Source organism: Solanum dulcamara, chromosome 7 (assembly GCF_947179165.1).
Source record: "Solanum dulcamara chromosome 7, daSolDulc1.2, whole genome shotgun sequence".
Lineage (NCBI taxonomy): Eukaryota > Viridiplantae > Streptophyta > Magnoliopsida > Solanales > Solanaceae > Solanum > Solanum dulcamara.
In genome coordinates this window covers 21,282,676-21,309,349 of record NC_077243.1, presented here as the reverse complement: position 1 = coordinate 21,309,349, position 26,674 = coordinate 21,282,676, and the positions used below count along the sequence as shown (strand labels likewise).

The 26,674-nt window shown below is 31.9% G+C and overlaps 1 protein-coding gene across 1 annotated transcript; it reads right to left on the bottom strand.

Moving 5' to 3' along the window:
• Positions 1 to 688: 688 nt before the first annotated feature.
• Positions 689 to 12,962, bottom strand: LOC129895207 (phosphoglucomutase, chloroplastic). The gene is made up of 22 exons (XM_055970888.1): positions 12,537 to 12,962; positions 12,386 to 12,451; positions 11,719 to 11,763; positions 11,535 to 11,627; positions 11,378 to 11,430; positions 10,903 to 10,954; positions 10,758 to 10,826; positions 10,474 to 10,542; positions 10,151 to 10,273; positions 10,017 to 10,069; positions 4,998 to 5,076; positions 4,849 to 4,913; positions 4,701 to 4,768; positions 3,110 to 3,228; positions 2,955 to 3,029; positions 2,760 to 2,875; positions 2,183 to 2,324; positions 1,956 to 2,037; positions 1,829 to 1,875; positions 1,670 to 1,747; positions 1,253 to 1,358; positions 689 to 1,176 (listed from the first exon to the last, which is right to left on the bottom strand). The coding sequence occupies exons 1-22, from the start codon at positions 12,756 to 12,758 to the stop codon at positions 1,109 to 1,111; spliced, it is 1,890 nt and encodes a 629-aa protein (XP_055826863.1). The 5' UTR covers positions 12,759 to 12,962; the 3' UTR covers positions 689 to 1,108.
• Positions 12,963 to 26,674: the final 13,712 nt, after the last annotated feature.

Genomic DNA, 26,674 nt, shown 5'->3' with positions numbered 1-26,674 from the left:
TGTAAATTTTTCCAGAAATTAAATACCCCCTGTTACTACATGACAACCTAAAGCACACTTTTTTTGGATAACTTTCCAACCTTCACTGACAAGGGTACAATGATCTATTAAAGGTAAATCCAGTCACAAGATTCCCCATCAATCCTCAATATGAACAATGACATCGACATTTTTCCCTATTGCCTCCTTTCTGGAACTAGTCGGAGCAAAAATTAGCTATGGAATCTCGTACACTACATGGAGCCAAGATTTCAATCAAGAAAAACTCTCCTCGACTCCACTTTTGCTTACAAATTTTGATCCTCCCTTGGTTCATAACTTCTTCACGTTTGGTCGGTCCTTTTCCAGAAAGCTGGTCTATCTTGCTGTTTGGAGGACAAGTTAGACCACTTATGCACCCCCAGAAAAGCTACAGTTTTGTACCATTTTGAGTGACTTCAAGAGTGAACTAGCTCCGTAGTACAACATATAATCAATACATCCTACGGAACTTCATCAAGCACCTCATTTCTTTATGAAAATATACATATTCATCAAGCACCTCACGTTTATGGAAAGTGCTTATAGATATAGGATTATTAACCTTTCAAAGCATGATCTTAAAAAATGCACAATAACACCAGGGAACAGAGTTTAGTATATTATAAACTAGGAAGATGAAGATCAGAAAGACAGAGGCCCACCAATCTCACAGGAAACATCTAAGATAGACTAATGAAATTAGAAGGAACTCGAGTCATCTCACAAAGATGCCATCACCAACAGCCAGTACGAGGCATGGGAACGGTCATATATTCTGGAATAAAATATCTAGAGCAGGTATCTCACTTATTACAACTTTAACAAAACTTCTAGGAAGAAATAAAATTCTAGTGCTGCGGCTTTCAATTGATTAAATACTCCAATCATATGTTCTAATTTTCATCGGATAATTATACATAATTTACATGATTTTAATTCTGGTCCTCACAAGACTAGCTACATGCAGCCAAATGAGGATGAACCATGCATCACGTAAAATTCAGGAGCAAAGGAAGTGTGTCCAACCTACTACAATCGTCACAAGAAGACTTCTGCTATGCAATTGTAGTTGCGGATATCTATACTCTTATGTGATGACAGTAGGCTTTTCTCTTCCTGTGAAGTCCTTTAGCTTTGATACAGAAAGAGCGAGATCTGCACAAGATATCTAGATAAATTTTCAAGGAAATGGGAATATTTCATAGTTGACCTTGTAGATGAATAATCTAACCTATCAATGGTTTCAATGCAATTTGAGCATCCATGTCGTGTTTGGAAACATCCGGCTCAAACTGTTCGATATATATTCTGACTGTTGCACCAGCAGACCCAGTACCCTGTAAAATTGAGATCTCCAATTGATTCCACTTGATAAACTACACAGTGCAGTTTTTGGATAAAATAGAAGAGAATGGTCACAAAAAACAGCAAAACATAATAAGATACTAGTCCCTCCATGTCCATTTGGCCCCTTTAACTTGCTTTTCAAGATGAAAACTTGATAGAACACTAGTTAGATATCATACAGATATTTTCAGAGTAGTTTCAAAAATATGGATCACGGCGTTATGATTTAGTTTCAGTTATTTAGACTTCAGATTGTACTACTCTTGTTCTCAGAGATTTAACATAAGGAGTCAATGCAGACCGAAAGTCGAAAGATGATCCGTGACCCGTCACTGAAAACAAAGCGAACCCCCTGTTTGGATGCGACACTTCCATCGACCTGAGAAACACATAACAACTAATTAAAAATTTCAGGAAGATGGTTAAGACATTCTCATTCCTAAGAAATCTCAGAACTTACAGGATCAGTATAGGCGAAGTCATCAGCAAAATCTAGGATATAACTTCCTGCGAGGAGAACCTTCAGTACTTAAACAACTTAAAATGCTGTGGATCTTGACAACTTTAACTTGAAAATGAGAACTTACCATACTTATCACCAGCCTTGCTTTTAGAAATCAAATCCCGAAGATACTCGATCATGTTATTTGCTCCTTCTGATTCACATTCCTGGTCAGAAAATTATGACAAAGTGTGGCGGTTAATAATCTAGCCAATCAGTAATCCTCAAATCATTCCAGAAGAGAAACTAAAAATAACTGCAAAAAGGTGTTAAACAGACACAAAAAGTCATCACATAACAAAATGTGCTTGCCTCATAGTCATATCTCGAAAAGAAGTTCCTTCCATAAGTCGCCCAATGCTCCTTCACAACATCAGCAACAGAAACCAATTTCTCCCCTGATATTTTGTCCTTGTTCCGATATGCAAGTATTGAAAGCCAAGCTAAAACAGCCCTGCCAGTTACAAGTTCAAAAATTAAGACCACAAAGAGTTGATAGCTGTTATGCTAAAGTTAACAATGTAGCATAGAAGAGACTGCGAAGAGCAACAATTCATTTTGGTGATACAGCTAAGAGAAGAATCTCTTAAGGATGAATAAACTCTCATATCGCTAGGACACACAGCAATATCCACTGGCATCATTTAAATGAAATGGAAGAGTAAACCAACAGCAGTTTCACAGGATGAGGGTTCAAAAAATGGGTACAATCAACAATACTGTCACTATATTAAAATCAATGTAGGAGATAAATGTTCCCATTCTTATTTGCCTTTATGCCACAGCATCAAAATGAAGAAAGGAAAAAGGAACATATACGAAGCAATGTTTTACCCGATTTGGCAGTCACAAACTACTTAAAGAATCACTGGTGAACATGTAAACATACCATATACCATCTTTTTCACGGATGTGGTCAGAACCAGTCCCAAAACTTTCTTCGCCACAGATTGACAATTTTCCAGCATCCATTAGATTACCAAAGAATTTCCAACCAGTTGGCACCTGAGGATCATAACTTGAGAAGTATAGGTGAAGAGTGCAACATCATCAAAAATTAAAGAAACAGTAAACAAGTTCTAACCTCAAAAAAGGGGAGATTTAGCTTTTGGGCAACGCGATCTAGAGAACCGCTAGTAGGCATTGATCGAGCCAAACCCTAAAAGATATACGTGTCAAATTTGTGATGCGTAAAGACCAAAGTCAGAGGTGCATATAAAAGGTTTAACTGCTTCATACCTTAGGCCCGGACCGGAAATATGGAATAGCATCTTGGGCATTGGCAGCAATAATTGCAACAGAATCAGATGGAGTAACAAAAAAGCTTCTTCCAAGAATCATGTTTCTATCACCATCTCCTGTGCAAGTGTAGAAGTGAAAATCAGACTTTGGTTCCATATGGCAGAACAGCGTTGTGCTCTGTCATTTAGCATCTAGAAAAGAACTATCGAGGATGAGATGATTGCAGTGTATAATCACCAACTTGGCATAGACATGATAAGACTTTCTAATTATTTAAGATACGAAAAACAGAAAGAAGTTAATGCAGAACTCTTAACTTACAGCTAGGAAATAGATAATTAGGGCATAACAATTGAAGTAAGCTGACATGAAGCTCAAGACAATTCATCATTATGTTTCTTCCTGTCCCTCAATATCCTCCACCTTGTTTCTTGTCAACATGTACAGCAATTAATCAAAATTATGCCAGATTTGGATCTATGCCTGCTTTACCTTCATGCTGACTGGGTTTGAACTACAAACTCCTTCCCCTTTCTCATTACAAATGTGCTTCCACAAGAACAATGGACTCACCAATGCTGCTTATAGTACTAACTTCCTTAAGGAACTATTCCAAATGAAACACTCCACACATAAATCTTAGACGAATTTAGGTTTTCCAGTGTATGAATACATCTTTCTGATTGGCATTTTTCTCTGCATAGAGAATCACAAGCCCCACAAGGGAGGCTCAATATTCAAACAAATCAAGATAAGATTTCAAGAAAAAATTGAATCAATCTCTATTATTTAATTTATGAAACAGAACAAAACAACGTTTTTTTCATGTCTGTCACAAATTTAACATTGTTCTGTTTTCTTATTATAAAGGACATTGCTTTTAATTCTTTCTTGGAGTTAAAATATTTACAAACAAAACATCATGATTTAGCTTATGACAAGCAAATATGTTTTGAACTTAATTATACAAGGCCCTTTTGTATTACTTATAGCCAGAAATACAAATAAGATATAGTTGAAATACTAAAGAAAATGTCTTAAAGAGATAAATTAGAAAAACTGGAATAGTTGGTCTTCTAAAAACTCTTCTAAATCATTTCTAAACAATTATACAAGGAAATATCCAGAGACATTATCATTATTCTCATGTGTAATAAAATTAGAAATTAGAACTCCTAATTTGTTTTGATCAGAACATTTTCATTTTCATTCTCCATATAGAATCATGAACAAACTAGTGAAAGAAAGAAGCGATCATTGTAACTAAGCTTTCAGCAATGGTATAAGCATGCAATTGAAAGAATATGACCACTAAATGTTTGTTGAGACTAAATGTAGAATTGCCCTCCTTTTTCCCTGGTCTCTTTTCATTTCAGAGATTTTGAGGTGGAGTGAGGTAGGAAGAAGAGTGGAACATCTAACTAAATGTCTTTTGATGGCTTCTAACTTTAATTCTCTTTTCTAATTATTTTCCTTTCAAATAAGATTCAATAAATTTTGAACTTCAGCCAAGCATATTATATATGTTCTCTGATTAATTGAAAGACAACACTGGTGAATTGTTGCAGCAGAAGGTTTTTGAGCATACCATCGCTTGCAGCACCAAAGTCAGGTCCATTCTCTCCATACAGGATATTCACCAAATCCTCAGCATACCTTGACCAAAATAACTAAAATATATTAGTTCTTTTCAAGAAGTTAAAGCACATCTACTTCAATAGATGCTCTTTTCTTACGTAAGGTTAGGGTCTGGATGACCATGTCCAAAATCTTCCAGTGGCACACCATTTGCAATAGACTCCTATACAACATAGATGATAAAGCTACACCCAAGAACACGCAAGATAGTCCAATAGCTAAAGAAAAAACTCCAAGGCATACATACCAGGCTAGCTCCTAGTTTGTCAACAAAAATGGGCTTTGCATAAGCCCCTGTAACTGCATGCATGGCATCAAATACAAACCTATCAGCAGCATAAGACGTTAACAAGGCATAAGCATGAGCAAAGATATCCAGCGGACGGGGGAGGATAGTAAGAAGGATACGAATATATATATATATATATATATATATATATAGCATAAGCCCATTTTACTAAGCATTGAGATTAAGCAAGATGTCTAGAACTTATTATGTTTGTACAAATTGCACTGCCTACAGAATCGCATTTGAACTAGTACTGTCAGTTAAACAGTGATTTTTGTGGTCAGTCAACATGGATTTCCTTCCTTATTTTTATTTTTTATTTTGTTTTGTGTGTGTGGAGTGGGGGGGGGGGGGGGTATACAAGGAAACAGAAAAATAGATAAAGTAACTAAGACCTACACGACCATAGAAGAATGCAACCATCATTTAGAGATAATAATTCGATTTCATTTGTTTTAACAAACTGCTTACACAACTAAAATTAATTACCCCCACCCCAGCCCAAGAAACTAATTGGAGACACAAGTCGAGACCCCGGATTTGCTAGTGTCTTCTCAAAGTTGAGAGGATAACTTAGACCTCGAACAAATTGGAAAGAAAACGAGTTTCACCATATGCACCGGATTACAGAAGGATGGAAGAGAAGGATATAAACTTCTATCTTTATCTTATGTTTCCCCAGTTACATGGCCTTTCAAAGACTTTAGGGGTGTCTGGCTTAAGGACAAGTTGTGCAGGGTAGTAGTAAGGGGATTAATAATGCAGGGGTTGTAATCTGGAGATTATTTCCAGTTGAATGTTTGGTTCAGTGTATTAAAAATTAGATATACACGATATGTTTTACCATTACACCCTTGACCTTTTGTAACAAAATTTTGCTTACAAGAATCCATTCCAATTCCTACACAAGAAGAGCAAGAAACCTGCCATTCCTCACAAATGTTGCAGAATCCCAAAACTTCCCTTTCTGATATATGAACTAATCTCAATTTGTTGGGTCTTAGTCACCAAAAGAAAAAGGGGAAAGAAAAGTAAAAGGAGCTCAAGTTGGTAGTGAATCAGTTTAAGTTGTCTCCTTTACATAGGAAGCCATTCACAACTTTATATTCTGGTTAGGACCATTATTGAAGCTTCTTTTTGTCTTGGCGATGGACGTAATATTGCCAAACATTCAAGGGGAGGTACCCTAGTGCATGTTATTCGCAAATGACATAGTACTGATTGACTAGACGTGAGGCGGAGTTAATGAGAGGCTGGAGGTTTGGAGACAAATCTTGGAGTCGGAAGGTTTCAAGTTGAGCAGGACCAAATTTGCATACATAAAGTGCAAGTTCAGGGTTGTGTAGAGTTTTGGACGGCGAAAGGCGACAGAAGGCGACAAGGGTCTGCCTCGCCACAAGGTGTGGCAAACAGCGAGGCGCTCGCCTTTTTGAAGTGTGGCGCCAATTAATACCAAAATATTCAATTGCATATATAAATAATTAAAATCTCAATAGCAATAACATATTAGCAAATATTTCAATTCAAAAATTGAAAATAGATAGTAGATATTAAAAGTCTAAAACTTGAATGAGAAAAAAATAGAACAAAAGTCAAAACAATAGTAGAAGTAACTCTGAAGTCTGAAGAAGAAGAAGGAAAAAGAAACAGAGGAAGAAGAAATCTAAAGAAGTAAAAAAGAAGAAATTAGAAGAAGAAAAGAAGAAATAGGTATTGGTTGGACTTTGGAGTCACCGAAAAAGTCTAGTTGGTCATCAGAGAAGTCTAGTCAAGTCGACTGGTTGAAGTCACGGTCACAGTCGCAGTCTAAGAGTGCAACTGTGCAAATTTGGAAACAAAACCCTAAAATTACCTTTTAACTTTTAAAACCCTAAAGTAGTCACCTTTTTTTAAAGAAAATAGTAAAGGTGACGCCTTTGTCACCTCTCTCTTTTGTCGCCATGGCATCACCTTTTGAAGATCGCCTCACCACAAAGCCAATAGGCGAAGAAGGGTTGCCTCGCCTCGCCTCTCGCCATTGGCGATGAGGTGATCGTCTTTCACAACACTGGGGTTGTGCCTCATGAAACGAACGTGGAAGTGAGGCTTGATACACAAGTCATTCCCAAGAGAGGAACTTTCAAGTACCTGGGGTCAGTAATCCAAGGTAATGGGGAGATCGATAATGATGTCATATATTGTATTAGAGAACGGTGGATGAAATAGAGGCTTGCATTCGGTGTCTTGTGTGATAAGAATGTGTCACTGAAACTAAAAGGTAAGTTCTACAGATTGGTGGTTAGACCGACTATGTCACATAGGTGGAATCTTTAGGAGTTTCTTGTTATTCTTTTGTTATGCTTTTACTTGAGCGGAGAGTCTATCAAAAACCTCCTCTTTGGCTTGTAGGGGTAAGATCTATGTACACACTACTCTTCCCAACCCTACTTGTGGAATTACACTAGGTATGTTGTTGTTATATCATATATGAGCAGAGTATTGGCCAGTCAAAATCTCCTATGCCTAGAGGATGAATGTAGTAGAAATGAGCATGTTGAGATGGATGTGTGGGCACAACAAGAGAGATAAGATTAATGATGAAGATATTCAAGACAAGGTATGAGCGAGCCCTATGGTGGACAAAATGGGGGAAGTGGGGCTGAAATAGTTCGAACACGTAAAAAGGAAAGGCGCAGATGCTCCAATAAGGAGGTGTGAGAGATTGGGCATGATAGGCCTAAGTAAACATAGAAGTAGGTCAAAGAAGTATTGGAGAAAGGAAATTAGGCATGACATGATGCAGCTTCAGCTTACCGAGAACATGATCCTTGATAAAAGGGTGTGGAGTTCAAGAATTAGGGTAGAAAGATATTAGGTAGTCGTACATATTTCCTTTCCATATCATGAGTATTAGTAATATCCTTGTAAATCTTATTCATAGATTTCTATTACTTCCTACTTTTTTTTTTGCTTCGGTTATCTCATTATCTCGTTGTTTCTACTTCTTACTGCTTTTTTTCTTTTTCATCTATTCTTGAGCCGATGGTGTATGAAAAATAGCTTCGCTACCTTCTCAAGATAGGGGTAAGGTCTTTGTACACACCACCCTCCCCATACGCCACTTATGGGATTACACTCGATTTGTTGTTATTGTAGAAGCTTTTTTCCTAGAGTGTAGAAGGGTTTGAGAAGAAGAACTAGTATATTAACATCAAGGGTGTTTTGGGCTTTTAGTAATTGATCCTAGTATAAGCAATACAAGGATTCCTATTCCATGCTTTATCTTGTATAAAATTATACATCCATCCAAAAAATGAAGAAAGGTAATTGAACATGAGATTAATCAACGCATAGTTTTATACCATGATTATCAGTTTAGTACTTCAAACCAACGGCCTCTAAGAGAACAAAAGCTTCCTCCCAAAGCGACTAGGGTTTGTTGGATTGAAATACGTGCGGTGTAAGACGCAAGCAAAGTTGCAAAAAAAAGCTTTAGAGTTGTACCAAATGTTAGCATGCGAGGGTGTGACCTAAATGGTCAATGAAGTAGGTTGAAAATCATAAGGTCTCGGATTTAAGAGAGGCTAGGTGATTTCTTCCCATTTGTCCAACTCATGGACAGAGTTATCCAGTACATGCGTTGTGTTGGTGGAGAGGTATCCCGTGAATTAGTCGAGGTGCGCTTAAGTTGGCCCAAACACCACAATTATAAAATAAACTTTCTACCAGAGGTAATATGTGTTGAATGAAGATAAATATTGGTGCATTGTTCAGTGGCAAGGTAGCTCTGCATTTTGCTTTGATCTTAGATAGGCTGAATTGGGTGATCTAGGGAGGTTAAGTTGATCAGGAAGAATAGTAGAGGAGTATGTGAAATACATTTCTTGCATTTTTAGGGTAGTTTGGACAAAAAAGAGCCAAAGATACTTAGGTGATGTTGATACATGGTCTTAGATATAAATGCTCGTGTATTTTGGAATTTGGGTGTATTTTATTGAATGTATATGATGTAGAAAACCCTCTAGAACTCCTCATATCTCTCGAGTTCTACTGAGATGCTCTTTCAACAGAAACCTGAATTCCAGTATTATTTACCTACTTTAAATTTATTTAAGGAACCAAGCTTATCAAGGGAGGCTAATGAAGCATTTGCTTTAGTCCCCCAAATAAAAATTTGAGGCCTCAAATTCTTTAATCAATTGTGAACTTTATGATTTTTTATTCACTTAAATAATATAAAATTTAGATAAAAATAAAAAAATATAAAAAAATTATAAAAAAACTTCTTTATATTAAACAACATTTTAGAATTTTGAATTAAACTACTCATATCTTCGTATTAATAAATAAAATTTAATACAACATCATCCAACAGATCCTCTTAAGGCTCTAAACCACTTAAACTTTTAATAATTGACTATAAAAGTCTACAATAGCCCTTCTACTTTCTCATCTCCACTAATGATGTGCTACCTTATTCAATTCTATAGAATTTATGGAACTTCTCATTTTATTTCCATAAACAATATGATATCACCATATCACTAGTCTTGAGCACCAGGTTCATTATCTTCTACTCTAACATGGATAAACTGCTTCCAGAGGTTTTGCTATTCTAAGAGTTTTTCAAATCATCCTAAAAAAAAATTGTCTTCCAAACATTACCAATGATAATCACGTTATTATTTACAAATGTCACATTAAAAATATAATTATGCTAAAAGTAAAAACAGATTCACATAATGTATAGTTATTACTTCTTTAAAAGAATTCATGATTTACTAAATGATTGAAGTTAATTATTAACTTGTGAAAGAAATTAGATAAGTTTAGATATCTAAATAAAAGTGAGTAATGCCGATAAAATTCATCCATTTGGAGAACAGACTACTATAAATTATTATTAAACTAGGAAGAAATAAAATCTAAAAATTATATAGGAAAAATATGATCTAGCAAATAAAAAATATATTAACAGCACGAAATAAAACAACATACCTGAAATCTGATCGTGAAACAAGACTTCTAAGGAGTGAAAAATCAAATACATTCTGCAGGTTATCCGTAAAGTTATACATATGTATCATGGAGTTCATATAAAAAATCGAAAATTTAAATTTTTAGTTACTCACCTCCATTAACTCCAAATAATCAACCACAGGGTCGACCACCTCCACAATAAAATTTCCATATTTTGTAACTCCAAGTTGAGAAAGATTAACATCAGGAATGTCAGCAATTTTTATTTCAGAAATCTGCATAGCCCTTATGAAACAAGGAATTCAGATGTTGAATCATTTACCAATGAACCATATAATTTCTTACCATTACCTATACTATGTATGTCTATGCATATATAGCACTAAAGAACATTGTGTTGAATCATAGCTACATTAAGTCTTCTAATGCGGAATAAGAATAGCATATTATTTGGCACAAGCTGATGGAATCGTACAGAAAGGGTGTTTCCATAGATCTTGTCTGTGATAGACTCGGGAGCTGGTTGGCCACTGCTATAATTGAACTGGAAAAAAGAAATGATAATTAGAAATGTTGAGTTCTTGGAATATACAATTTAGAGATGTCAAATATCAGAAACAGTCAATCTAGGAAATTCTATGTGGAACTGGCTTTTTGTAAAATTATAAAACGAAGTTTAACTGTACATTTCAGCAGTCAATGGGACAAGAACTAACAGTTCCAGATTTCTGCTACATGTTTGTTAACTAGATATTTTACCTTGATACCCCAATCATACTCAGGACCACCAGGGTTATGGCTTGCACTCATTATAAAGCCACCATTTCCCTGCGGATTTAACTTTAAGTGTCATACAAAAATAGCAAAGAAAAAGCAAATGAAAAAATGAAAACAGAATTGTCACCTCTCTTTTTCGTATCACAGCAGACACAGCTGGAGTGGACAGTATACCGTCCCTGCCAAACAGAGATTCTTCATCTATATATATCAACTACTTTTTTTTCTCTTTTTTGGATAAGAGAACAAAAATATGCACAGAACTATGCCAGAATAAGGCAAACCCCAAAAATAGAAATGAAACAAATCTAGCTATATGTTAACACTTGAATAAGAAATGGAAGGATATGGACTCTCAGAACAAATAGCATTATGGAATATTATCATAAGGATTGATTGCAAGAAGATATGGCTCATGGAGACTCTAATTTACTACCACAAGTGACAAACAATGAGCTATGCATTTCAGAATTATCATTCAGAAACGCATGGGAAACATAAAGCAGTAAGTTGAGAAAAGAAATTATTTCAAACAATAATATCGCTAAGACGTGAAATTTGAAGAATTCATTAGCGCTAAAAGTGTAACCTGGGACACTCACTTGCCAACCAATATTTTACCAACACTGTTACCCGCAGCAATTTTAATGATTATCTGCATTGTAGCTTAAGATGCATTAGAGATCAGAAAACCCCAGATAGTCTTCAGGAATCAGGATACACATGAAACATGAAATTATATACAAACTAGACCACTACCTGTGCAGCTTCTCGATTGAAATATCGACCATCACCTCCCAAGACCAAGAGTCCATTCTTATAATCCTCTAACGGCAAAGAATTAAACAATGCCTGTATTGAAACATCACAAAACAATTGCACAAAATTGAGTACACTTGGAATTCAATATCACTACAAGCTCAGAGAATGAGAGGAACCATACTTGTATCCAATTGGCAAGGTAATTTTCCTGCATAAACACTTTAACCTATAGACCAAAAAGATGCAGAAGTCATCAAAATGAACAGTATGCAATAAAAAATTAAATAATAACAACAACAACAACAGCAGACCAGTATAATCGCACAAGTGGGGTCTAAGGATTGTAAAATATATGTAGCCTTACCCCTACCTTTAAGTGGTAGAGAGGTTTTCCCATTTATTTCGGCAACCCTCCATGCAGGTGGAGTTTAACACTCTGTTTGGATGGTTGTTAGATATTGTTTCATAATGTATCGTATTGTGCTTGTATTGTATCGTACTTGTATTGTGTTATTATAATGAATACAACATTTGGATAGATTGTATCGTTCTCCATTATTACAATATGTACATCAACAATTTGACAAACCTACAAGAAAAGTAGGCCACTGTGTAGAGCGACTATGAAAAGGCAGATAAAAGGAAAAAATGTGATTATTGACAAAATGGGAAGAAAATATTGAGGTAATGAGGTGAGCAGACTTTTCGTTTTAAACGATACTATACAATAAAATAAAATTTTAGTAACAATCAAAATAATAATAGTATTTAAACTAACAATACAATACAATAGGTAACAACCATCCAAACAAGGTGTAAAAATTTAATAAAATCAAAAGAAAAAGCACCTTTTTGCGTAGACCACTGGTACCGGTCTTTTGACCTTCAATAGGCTTGGTAGGAACTGAATTAATCTGCGATTGAAGTAAATCAAATTTTCCATTAAATGAAATAAAAAATATAGACATTATATAGTGATATTTGGAAGAAATTAGATACCTTGAGATCCTGAGATTGGGCAACGGATGTAGAAGGAGATGATGGAGAAGCAGAGGAGGCATTGACAACGAAAGGAACAGGTGAAATTGTTAGAAAAGAGTATTTCAAGGAAGACAATTTGGGGAAATTGAGAAATGAGAAGGATCTATGGTGGTGAAAGGAACTGATCCCACGAAACGACGATGGAGTTGAAAATCGTGTCGATGCCAATGCACTCTCCATAGCTATTACTGAAAACAGAAGAGGAAGAGGGAACAAGTATGTTCAGTTCAAAAATCAAAAACAGAATATAGAGTTTAGATTGGAGTGGAAGAGGAAAATGTGGGATATTTTTGAAAATCTAAAGAGATTCATCAGCCGCCACATGCTTTACGGAATACAGATTGCCTATCGGCACAATTATTCATGCTTTATGTCACACCCGCTTCACGTGAACTTCCTCTTTTTTCTCAAATAATTAAAATTTGCAAATAATTGCTAAATAGTGAAATACTCGCTCCGTTCATTTTATTTATCATTGTGTGACTTGGCATATCCACTAAAAAAAAAATTATTGATATAGGTATTTTATCATATTATTTTTATTAATTGATGTTTAATATTAGATTTTAAAAAATTATTATTTAATACTAAGAATAAAAAATGAATAAATATAATTATATTTTTTTGATATGTTAAAAGTGACAAATAAAAATGAAAATCTACTTTAGAAAAAAGTGACAAGGAAGTAATTTTTTCCTTGAATACTCACTCTGTTCAGTTTTACTTGCCACTTATTCCTAAAATAGATTTTAATTATTATTTGCTGCTTTTGACATATTAAGAAAAAATATTTTTAAAATTTTTATTCTTAGCATTAATCATTCAGATCTTAGTTATTAAGTCTGTTTGTTTTCAAGATCTGAATCTTAATCATTCAAATATCCGTCATTAAATCTGTTTGTTTTCAAGATTTGAATCTTAATCATTCGAATCTTAATCATTAAGTGTATTTATTTTTCTTATTCTATAACCACGTAATAGGTCTGAATGAATAAAACCTATAATAAAGACTTAATATCATTAACAACGTTTATTTAAAATTTTCTACAAATACGACAATTCACCATCATTCCATCTACTTTCATCTACCACACACAGCCACTATCAATCACCACTACCTACTATCCACAACCACCATCCTAAACGCAACCACAACTATCACCAGTCACCATTACCTATTATCCACTCCCATTATCTTCAACCCAACCACAACTACCGTCAATCACAAAAATCAACCATCATCACTATTAGCCATCAATAACAATCATCACCATCAATTATTATTACATTCACTAATCACTATCGATAATTACCACCATTAGTCGTTATTATATATCGCTACCCACATCATCATTTATCACTGTCATTTTTTATCAGTATTATTCCACTATTAACTATCAATTGCTAGCAACAATAACTATTTTAATCACTAGTACCAACCACTATACCATAATACTATCCATAATCACCATCATTAGTGAACACCATCCCAAATTGGTACATACAATCATCATCAATTGTCATCACCATCACTAATTGCCATATAAAAATTTTAAAATATTTTATCATATAATATTAGATCTATTCAATATTTTATTTAAATTTTATATTTATTATTTTTTAAATAAAAATAATTTTAATACATTCAGATGTTTAGAAAACAAATCGCTTTAACAAGTTAATATTCAAATCTTAACATAACATCTAATATTAAGATGTACATATTCAAATTCAAACCTCTAAATCTAAATACACATCTTAATATTCATATGTGTATTCAGATTCAGATATCTTAATCTTAATAAAAATAAATGGGGCTTTAATATAAACATCAATCAATAGGGATAGCGTCGTAAAATGCCTATATCAATAATTATTTTCTTAATGAGTGTGTCAAGTCAAACAGTGACAAAGTAAAATAAATGGAGGGATATTAAATATTTCAAGTAAATGATTTCCTTTTTTTGATACAAGGTGTAACATTTTTTAATTATAATTTACTCCTTTACCTTAGTTCATTTTTACTTATTCATTTTTTTAAAATTAAGTTTTATTTTTACTTGTCATTTTTAATATATTAAAAAAATTATTTCATAATTTACTCACAGCATTAATTATTTATTTCACAAATTATTTGTCAATACCTAAAATTATTAAACATCAATAAATATGAATATTATGGTAAAAACGTATCAATCATTATTTATTAGAAAGTGCGCATGATGGAAATACGTCAAAAGATCAAATAAATGGAAAGTTATATATATATATATGCATGAGCTAGTAGCGTAAGTATTTCAAAAATAAACATAAAACGTAATTTTCCCTAAATGAAAATCTATTTTTTTTTCTTTTAAAAAATCAATTTAACTCAACACTTTTGTTGCAACTTCAACCAAATATATCCAAATGGCTACTATGTTTTACTAGTTTTTCAAATATCAGTTCAATAATTTTTAAATAATATGAATCTGAAAATACTATTGGAATATTTTAAAACTCAGTGAAAACTAGAGTAAAAAATGAAAATCTTTTTCACTAACAAAATTTGAAGTTTTATCATAAAATTTATGTGTCAACACAATTCGATATTTAGATTATTATTATTTTTCAAATTCAACTCAGGGCTAGTTTGGAAATAATTTATTTTCTTTTCAAAAAAATAATCAAAATGGTGCTCGTTTATACATTGACTTTCTCTCTCTGAAGATAAATTTATAATTTGATAAAGTGATTTTGACCAAATTTTTAAGTGAAATTATTTTCCACTCATAAAAAAAATTATTTTTTTTTCAAATTAAATACATATTCAAGCACAACTTTAACTTTTAAATACTCATTTTTAAAAAAGAAAAATTGGTAATGATTGCATCAAATATTACATTTTTTTTATATCACAGGCCTAGTCCAAACCAAATAAGTTCATTGTTTGTATTTTATGAATCCATTGAGTAGACGTGCAATCTTTTTTTATATATAAATGAACGATAATTATGTCTAATTGAGATTCTCACGTAAAAAAAATTCAGTCGAGTTCGTCGCATCAAATCTATTTAGTGCGATTTATATGTTTATATGATTTTAATCACTGCACAAGCGTAAATTTACACAATTTACACTCAGAAGATATCAGCCGTGAGTGTGTGTTTTTTTGTTTTTTTTTTGTGAAAAAAAAAACTACGTCTAACTGACGATCCATATTCTTGAGGGAACGTTCCAAAATGTTGAACGGTCCATATATTTCACGACGCAAAATTACAATTTTGACAATGTTCCAATAATGATATTGTCTTTAGTTATTCAACTTTACAAATTGCACCAACATAGGTTGTATTATTGTGGCGGAACTACTTTATCTTAATTAGAGGTCTTGGGTTCGAACCTTGGATATGAAAAAAAATTTATTGGGAGCGCCGTGTTAAAAATAACCTAGCAACATCTTTATTTATAATATTAAGAAATCAATTTAAACTAGGACTAGAAAATCTATTTCTATATAAACTAGGATAAACAAATCCTAACTAGACATGAATTAAATAAATAGCAAATAACAAATCCTAAACAAGTTAGGATTCCTACTCCAACTTTGAATTACTATTCCAATATTCTCCCGTAATTCAAAATTGTATACTCTTGTCTTTTTCTCCTTATCATTGTTATTGTATTGGAAAGCACTTTTCTTCAAACTTCTATTTTATTCTTGTCATTGTTGTTGTATTGGAAAGTATTTTTTTTCAATCTTCTATTTCATTTTTGTCGTTGTTGTTTTGGAGAACTTCTCTTCAATCTTCAATTTTTTTCTTGGTTGTATTGGAGCACTTTCTCTCCAACTTCCCAATGATGCAATCCATATATGCTACCTCGTAGGTATAGTTTGCCCGTCCCATAGGTACGGCTATCCGGCCTGAAGGCTCGGTCTATCCAGACTGTATGTCCGATTTATCTGGCCATTAGGTCCGGTCTACCTGGCCTGTAGGCTCGGTCTAATATTAGAGCACTTTGTCTCCAACTCTCTCGTTGATGCCCTTTCCACCAACTCCTTTTTTTTTTAACTTTCTCCAACTTTTAATTAGAGAAAAATTTCTTCCTCTTGTGTCATGTTTGCTTGCACATCTTTAACTCTACAATATTTTGTAAGACCTTCCTCCTAGCATGATGTTTTCATGCATATATCATTTGTCCGGCATTTGTCATCATGATTATTGACCAGACGGAAGACATATATAGGTCATAGCCGTCTGCCGGCAGCAGAAACTCTTTAATTCTGTATTAGGATCGTAGAAGCTCTAATACCAATTTGAAAAAAAATATTTTATTTATAAACTCAAGAATTCTTAAATCTTACTACAAGATCTCTCTTGTTCTCTCTTTTTTCTCTATTCTGTGTATTAAAAAAAACCTAGCAACATCCATATTTATAACAGTAAGAAATCAATTTAAACTGTGACTAGAAACTCTATTCCTATATAAACTAGGACAAACAAATCCTAACTATACATGAATTAAATAAATAGCATATAACAAATCTTAAACAACTTAGTATTCCTACTCCAACTTTTAATTATTATTCCAACAACCTCTAAATGAGCCTGCAATGCGCAATTTGGATTTAGTCGGAGCTTCAATACAGGCTCTGAATACCAGATGAGAAAAAAAACTACAAATTGCAATAGTTAAAGTGTCATTTTATTAATCAAATAGTATTACCACTAGCCAACCCTTTATCCAGTAGTTAATATGTTTTTCTCACTACTAGTAGTAAAATACATGACAACTTAATTTTCATGAACAATCAAATGATGTTAAATCAAGGGGGGTATTTGTGAATATGCTAAATTTAACACATTTTAGTTGTTTACAAAGCATAATCAGCTTTACAAGAATTTTAAAATTGCTTCGAAAGTTGAAAAATAAAATTATTTTTCTTATATGCTTCAAAAGTTGTGAATGAATGAGGAGACATTTCTCTCGAGGAGTGAGGGTACATAAGTGGTGAAAATTTGGCGAACTACTTATTTTTTTTGCCTAGTTATGTGATTGTTGTTGCCTTATATATTATGTTGGTGAGTTAGTTCCAGAGGTTGCTAAACGCATTTTGTAATTGATGTTGAATTTTATTGCTAAACGCATTTTGTAATTGAGAGTTGCTTTGATGTTTAAAGTGTATCGGTGATCTAGGTAGAAGTAGACTTGTTTGATGGGCGTATTTAAGTGTGTGACACGCTTTAAGTGTTTTTCTAACTGTAGTTAATCAACTCTCTCATTTAAGAATTTTTGTGGAGTAGAGAATATTCAATCAGTACGTAGTAAGCAGTATATGCTTTGGGTTTCTTTGCAAGCTAAATATTGTGAGTGCAATATTGTGTGAATGGCATTCGAGGTACCGATAGAGACATGATTAGATCATGTTGATAATATAATATGTTGTAAAATGAGGGAAATATAAGACAAAAATATTAAAATATAAGAAGATTAGAAATAAAAGACAAGAGAAGATTAAAATATTTTGTGATGCTTTTTTATTGACATTGATGAGATGATTCTTTGATAATCATCGACATGAATTGTGGCGGGATGATTGAGATTTCTCCATTCTTAATAAAAGGTTTTAAATTTGAATCCTGTATGAATGATTTTGTTTTGTTGTTGGAAGTGCTCCCATCCCCGACTCCATAAATGAATCATGCAATTTAAAAATCTGATTAGTCGCTCTTCATTAAGAAAATCGAATAATGTCGAGTTCAGGGAAAAACCAAAAATAAATAAATTAAGATCATTTGATAATGGGACAGTAACCGTGATTCTAAGAGTGGCAAACAAGGGTTAGACTGAATATCAACGGGTCAAAACGGATTAAAGAAAATGTTACGTATTTAATTTCCAATTTAATATAAGGAAAAATTACTAGAAAAAATATTTTTTAATAAATAATTACTGATTTTAGCGATATTTTTTATTTATTACCATTTATAGTAATATATAACAATATTATGATATATCTACTATGTATTAAAAGTAAATTATGCATGTAATATAAATGTATTATAAGTGTTTTAAAATATATTATACTTATTTGGTAAGAAAATTGACACAATGTATTATAAGTGTATTAAAGTATGTGATAAATAAATTATCCATAAATAAAATTTGTATTATATGAGTTTTATAAATTATTCTCGCTAATATGTATTAAAATTGTATTATAAATATTCAGTAAAAAAAATATTATTGCTCTAAATAGTAAATATTTTCTTAATGTAGTACATTTATATAAATTTTCCTTAATATAATTAGTAATCCAATTAATGATTATTGGAAAGCAGTTGCCAGATTACTTGGATGCTTAAAAGATACAAATCATTTAGGCATTTAATTATTTGTTCATATATTTATTTGCAACAAATTTTAATAAGATAAAAAATAAATTAATCATAAATAAAATTTGAAGAAACAAAAATATTGGGCCCAATTACATAAACAATATATTATATTACATTAATTACGAATTATGACTTAAGATATACTCTTATCAAAAATAGCATTAATTTATTATCCGAAATAGCAAAAAGTAATAAATACACCCTTTCTCTTTTATTTTTCTCACTCTCTTTCTTCTTTCTTTTCGGTTTTTTCTCTCTCTTTCCTTTCTCTTTCTTCCCCTCTCTCTCCTTCTTCTCTTTTTTCTTTTTTGGGCCGTTTTTTCTCTTTCTCTTTCTTTTTCTCTTTCTCCCTCTTTTAAAAATAATAATCAATTATTTTAATTTAAAACTTAATTTAGAATTGGATATTACTAAAATGATTATTTTACTTTTTTAAAAATTAAATAATTTTTTATATAATACATATATAATGCATTTCCAATCCAATAAAAGAAATAAATATAAATGATAATTGTAATACATTTTAAATTCAAGATATTATACATATTATAGACATGTTTCGATGCACACGGTGAATAGATAACTAAAATATTTTTTAATACAATAATATATTTTAGCATCATTAATAAGAGAAAAAATTAAAAATAATTTTAACATTTTTTTAATTCAATATATTATACATATTATAAGTATGTTTCAATGCACGTGATGAATAAATAACTAAAACATTTTTAATATAAATATATTATAAGTATTATGCAAATATTCTAGTACTATTCAAATTAATTTACATTGTTAGAAACTCATTATATTTGTTGAAATAACAACAATCGAATGCATAGCAATGTATAATATTGAATTCAAATTGTAATACATTTTAAGTTCAATATATTATACATATTATAGGTGTATTTCAATGCACGTACTGAATATATAACTAAAATATTTTCGATACAATAATATATTCCGTTAATAAGAGAAAAAATAAAAAATAATTATAATAGATTTTGAATTCAATATATTATAATTAAAATGTGGTAAATATATAATTAAAATACTTTTAATACAGATGTATTATAAGTATTATGTATGAATTTAATATATTTTGGTACTATTTTGTAATGATCTATCCCCGTCGTTAAGAATAGGCTAATGGGGAAGGATTTCAGGCCAGAAAACTTTAGTTAGTAACTTCGAAAAAATTTAGCCTAGGCCAAACTTGGATGAATTCCGACCCAGGTGAAGTCTAGGGTGGTCACGTGAATGATGGGAGGTCAAATCTCTATTTTGATTAGATAGGCTGATAGCCAAGACGATACAAAATATTTATGACTTCGCGGAATCACATTCGGGAGAGTAAAACTCCCAAAATCGAAGTTGGCGTGAAGGTTATATTTTAATATATCCTTGAAAGGAGGTGTGTTGTAAAATGGGGGCTTGGAGCACAAACTCCGAGCTCATTGTTTTCATATATCCCACTAGAGCGGGATTATTCCCGCCAGAGCAGGGCCATCGCAACTTAAGTTGTGACAAAGTCTAGAAATAGTCTTTTTCTGCAAAATCAGTTTCTAAGACTTCAAGAGGTGACCTAGGGCGAATTCTATTAATTTTCCACAGACTTTCACGCTTAAGGTAAGAATTTTACTTCCTAAATTCATCATTTGATTCCTAGGACCTAGAAATTATGGTTGGTAATCGTTGGGGGACGGTTTGAACTGAAAACTAATTGTGGGAAATAACTCTAGGGTGGGGTTAGGATCATAGATTTGGCATAGGGTGTGAATTGTGATATATTTCATGATAGTTAGGCCATTGTGTTGATCATTTATATGTATTTACTATTTTCTAGACCAAGAACGAGAAGAACGAACCCAAAAAGGGAAGACTCTTGCATTGTAAAGTTGTTGAAGCTTGAATTTGAGGTAGGTGATGGTCTAGTTTCCCGTACGTGTTTATATGCTTGTTAAATTGCTTCATGATATGCATATGTGTATAAGAATAGGGAAACCTACTAGATTATGTGTGAAATGATCACTTGCTGGTCTGTTTTTGTGATGAACATGTTCTTGATGATATAAATACTGTAAATACTGAATGTATTTGTGATTGTGGTATGCTTAGATCGGGTGTCACGTTTTGACAGATATTTGAATTGTGTGTCACGTTCCAACGCATATTTGGATCGGATGTCACGTTCCGACACAAGATTGTTTGTAGGTTCCTTGAGAGGATCCTTGTGTGAAATTATAGCATGTGAAAAATATTAAGTTATGATATTGCTGAATATAGTTGAATTTGAGATTAGTTGACTTATTCTGTATATGTATATGCCTATTATTTTGAATTTACTTGTCTATGACCACTTACTGGCTAACCGCGTGATCATACCAGTACACCGTTATTTTGTAAACTGATACTACTCTTGCTCTGCCTTTTATTGAGTAAGGACATATTCAGCCGGCTGCAAAGAGACCTTGGTTAGAAGAGTGAGCTTGTTCGAGTTTAAGGGAGAATTGTTTGTTTCAACCTGCCATGGACTCTTCTATGTTCTAGTCCTTTTTTTAGGATCAATATGTTCAGACATTTGTTTAGTACTTGGACTTCTTTTGGGAGTGATCCCCTTTTCTTTTCTTACATTGACATTTGGTTAGAGTTTTGGTACGGACGACTTTCAGTTCCTAGCATATTTCCACACTTCTTTTGTTATTAAAAACGATTGGCTGAGTTTATAGGAACTCAGTATTATGTTTGATTTTATTCCTGCTTCCGCAAGTCTTTAATTGTTATCTTTTAAATTTGATAAGTTAGACTGTAAAAATAGTTCTCCCAATACAGAGTTAGTGTAGGTGCTAGTCACAACGGGTTGAGATCATGACATATTTAAATTAGTTTTAAATTAGAATAATTAATTATTATTTTTAAAAGAGGGAGAAAGAGAAAAAGAAATAAAAGACAAAAAAAGGAAGAGGATGGGACGCAGAAAGAAAGAGAAAAAGAAAAGAGAAAAAAAGGAAGAAAAAAGAGAAAAGGACGCAGAAAAGAGAGAATACCAAATGAACTTGGATAAGTACAAACATTATTAATGCAAAAAACCTATTACAACTATTAAAGCTAAAGTTATGTGATAGACGGTAATAATTTTAAAGTAGCATTAATAAGCATAATTAACTAAGTAAATTATATTGGTTAAGTAAAAATTCCAAAATATTATTGATAAACAATGTAGATACAAACCTGTTTCTTCTTTGATTTTTCTCTCCTAAGGTTTCTTCATGATTTTAGGGTCGTTAGTGACGTATTTCTCGAACTTAGGATGATTTTGACCTCCTTGAGCCATATTTTGATCTCTTTATTAATATCTCCAGAGTTCATGGGATATTTGAGATGCCTCTTTAAGAAAATATAATACTTTTATATAGGCAAACTAGGGTTTAAAGTAGAGTAGCCTCCAAGAAACCTAATTGGAATCGAACACGTCTTGTAGAGTCCCATAAAATTTCAGTGTCTATAAATGCTCCGTACTTCAAGGTTTGTCGGAGTATAGACTTGATGAAACTCAAAGACGAGGCTTGAAGTACTTATTTTTTCACATTTGCGGTTTTGTGGCTTCAAATTTGCAGATTTGACTTGTGAGAGAAGAGATGACGGGCATATTTGGTTCCACTGGGCGTCCAATTTGTTTCCAACAAATTTTAAATAAATAAAAAATAAATCAACCATAAATAAAATCTGAAAAAACATAATTGTATGATAAAATATGTAGATGCAAATTTGTTTCCCTTGATTCTTCTCTCCTAAGGTTTCTACATGATTCGAGGGCCATTAATGGCGTGTTTCTCGAACTTAGGATCATTTTGACCTCCTTGAGCCATAATTTGATCTTTTTATGAATATCCCCAGAGTTAATGGGATATTTGAGATGCCTTATTAAGAAAATATAATATATTTATATAGGCATAAGATAGGGTTTAGGATAGAGTAGCATTCAAGAAACTTAACTGAAATCCAACACATCTTGTAGAGTCCCATAAATTTCAGTGTCTACAATATTGTTATATAGTGGTTTTCCACGATGTGTCATAAGAATATTAACATGTAGTTATTTCGAAAAGAATTATCAAAAATAAGGAAACATTAGTACCTGTAAGAATGTTTCACTATAATTTAAAAAATAATTCAAATACGTATTTAAATATTACATGCTTTCACTTGCGAGTTTAGCAAACAATTTTTTTCTTCCTAAATCAAATTTTATAAATCATTTTGTAAGACCCAACTATCTATTCGGCTTTGCACTTATTTCAAATAGCAAACTTATATAGAATATTTAAGTCAAATCAATTCAACTTATTATAATAACATAATTTAGTATAAGAAATATATATTAAATAATTATAGTTAAGTAATAAAAGTGTATATACATACAAACGCCATATTTTATTTATTTATATAAATATCCGATACGAATGATAAAGTTTTTAACCTTGTTTCAAAATGTCAATTCCAAAATGGACATTACAATATAGTATTGAACGTATAGTTGATTTGAGAGCACTAGTTTTGTTCATAATTGGAAAGAATAAGAGCCCGTTTGGATGAGTTTTAAAAAAATAACTTTTATTATGAAGTGCTTTTAGAATTTTGAAGTGCTGAAAGTTATTTTTATAAATAGATAGTTGAGTGTTTGGATAAAAATGTTTAAATGAGAAAAACGATGTGAATTTTAGGGTTAAATGAATAAAAAGGATAGTTTGGAAATTTAGTTAAAATATAAGGGATATAAAAGTATTTTTTATGGTCAAAGAAAATGACTTTAAGCACTTAGAGAAAAAAAGTTAGGAATCCTAACTTTTTATTTTTGACTGACTTTAAAAACTTTATGGCTTAAAGTTAACATTAGACAAACACGTTCAAAAGCTAAAAAGAAATTTTAAGTTGGTCGACCAACTTAAAGCCATCCGAACGGATTCTAAAAAGCCACAAGTTTCTTGACAATTGACATATGCATGAATCCGTACAAGAAGATGCTTACACTAATTAAACTAAAACATGTCAAACATCATTAGCAAATTTTAACTTTTGTGAAGCAAAACCATTTGCAAAACTAAAACATGAAGCAAAACCATTTGCATACAGCTGTAGAATTTTACTTTGTGAACTTAATTATTTTTTATTCTTAGCCGGAAAAAGAAAACATAAATTTGTCTGCATAAATATATATATGTTTGATGTACAATCTTTAATCATTTAGGGGTCGTTTGGTTGGAAGACAAGTTATGATAAAATTAGTTATGATGAGATTATTTATTTTGGGATTAATTATTCTGATATTATTTTTTATTTTGGTTTGTTGTATTAAAGATAATAAACATTGTATACTTTCTAAAAAAAAAAATTTTGTTTATGAAATTACCCTCAACCTCATTTAACTTCATTACATACATATTTTTTATAGAGCTTAAGTTATTCGCTCTTTAAAACAAAATTTCACTTTATTTAGCTTAATTATTTTCGTGTTCCCAAAGTTATGTTATGTGTTTAACTATGTGATAATATAATATAATATAATATAATATTATATATATATATATATATAGTTGAATAAAAAGTATTTATATAAAAATTAAGTATTTATACGAAAGTTAAGTTCCTTCAAATTGGGAGAACTTCTAAGGAGGCATAGAAGGAAAAAAAACTGCATCAAAACAATCATAGAAAAAACTGGACCAAAACTCATCAAAACTGCATCAAAACAACAGTAAAAAAATGCACCAAAACAGCCTAAACTTAACAAAACAGTAAAAATTTCATTTAAAAAGCAAAAACTGGACAAAAAAACAACAAAAATTGAACAACAGCTGCACTAAATAAGCAAAAATTGGTGTGAAAAGTGATAATAAAAAGGATTTAAGGGGCATTTTTCATTTTAATTATATTATTCCATGATAAGTTATCCTAGTATTGTTATTTCATCAAGAGAGAGGATAACTTATCTCAATACTATTTATTAATTCTGGGATAAATTATCTATCTTATATAACCAAACAAGAGAGGGGTCGTTTGGTTTGAATTCAAATTATGATGAAATTAGTTATGCTCAAGTAATTTTTTATTGGTTATTTGGTTGGTTGTATTCAAATAATATCCATGACATTATTTGCAAGCTTAAGTTATTCACTCTTAAAAATAAAATTTTCTATCTTATTTAACCTCTCGTATCTGTCTTCAACCTCTCGTCTTATTTGTTTAATGGCGGCACCGCTCGTGTTGCTGCTGTCGGAGGCTGCCGTCGGAGGAGCTGCTGGTTCGCTGCTGTGCCGTCGATGGTTCGCTGTTGCGTTCGTGTCGCCGCTGCTGTTGATGTGTTGCTGCTGTCTTCTCCGGACAGCAGCTCGTGCGGAGATGAAGAGAAAAGACAAGGGAGTGGAGACGGAAATAATAAGCTCAAATCCAGACCATTGATTTAAGATGTAAGGGATGGTTGAGATTAAACTTGGGATTTTAAAATTATACTACTACTTGTGTATATATTATGTAAATGTATGTATGTATAACGTATGTATGTACATACTAAAATAGATGCGTAATTAATATAATTAACTAAAATATATAATAAACTTAATTAAATAATAACTTTAATGCACGATGTATACAAGACGTATTAAAATAGACATGTAATATGTATATATTAATGTGAATAAGTAAATTATAAAATAAATTTAGTTAAGAAATATTATTATTTTTTATATAAAGGAAATACACACATATGCTAAATAGACACGTAAAAATATTTGAACGTATGAAGCTCGTTATTTAAAATATAAAAATAGTAAAGATAATACTTATAATATTAATAAATAGCAAAAATATTATAAATTACGAACGTAAAAATATACGCTTTATTGGGTGAAACTAAATATAAATTTTTATTTAATAAAGAAATAATTTTGAAAAATGCCCTTTTTATTAAGATAGCAATCCGAAAAATAGTTAAGGGTTGGTCAAAATTGGGTGTCAACAGTTAGAACTGTTAGACTGAGCTGATTTCTGTACAGGTTGTAGTCTGGCGGTTGGATGGAATGATAGAAGTATGTGTGTCTTATTAACTTAGCTTATTCTTAGTTGTTTGCTTGCTGGATACCGTGTCGGTGGTACTCACCCTTGATATCTACTCTTGTGTAGGTTCTGAGCCCGGACAGTGATCCCGTTCTGTCATCTTTCATCCGTGGCTTACTGAGGAGATTCGAGAGGTAACTGTTGATGTCGATCATCTTTCCTATTCCTCTTTATCTTTTATTTTGATCTATTTGAGATACAAAGTTTGAGACTTGTATTTACTTCAGTTTCTTATATTAGAAGGCTTGTACATGTGACAATCAGTCCGTGAGGGACGTTGTAATGATTAAGATTTTCCGCTTTTGACATTTAAATTGCGTATTTTAAACTGTTTTTATTTTTATCTCCGCATTTAGAGGATTTAGGCTGACTTGTCCGATGAAAAAGGATAAGTGTCATCACACCCGAATTTTTGGGTCGTGACATATAGTCTTGGTCCTTTTCTTTTTGGAGGAGAGACAAATTAAAAACAATATCTTCTCCTTTTACTATATTATGCTTTTTTTCCCTTTAATTATTATTAGATTCTGCCTTCAAATTTTATGTTAGAAGAGCTTGTTGAATTCTGGGATACATACACCTATACTGAATAAAATATCC

What these genes read in the sequence shown, in the direction of transcription:
- LOC129895207 (XM_055970888.1), bottom strand. Translation starts at nt 12,758, where the DNA reads ATGGAGAGTGCATTGGCATCGACACGATTTTCAACTCCATCGTCGTTT. An exon ending in ACAAACTAGGAGCTAGCCTG is followed by an intron (nt 4,914 to 4,997) that starts GTATGTATGCCT and finishes TATGTTGTATAG; the next exon opens with GAGTCTATTGCAAATGGTGT. An exon ending in CGTGAAAAAGATGGTATATG is followed by an intron (nt 2,325 to 2,759) that starts GTATGTTTACAT and finishes TGTAACTGGCAG; the next exon opens with GGCTGTTTTAGCTTGGCTTT.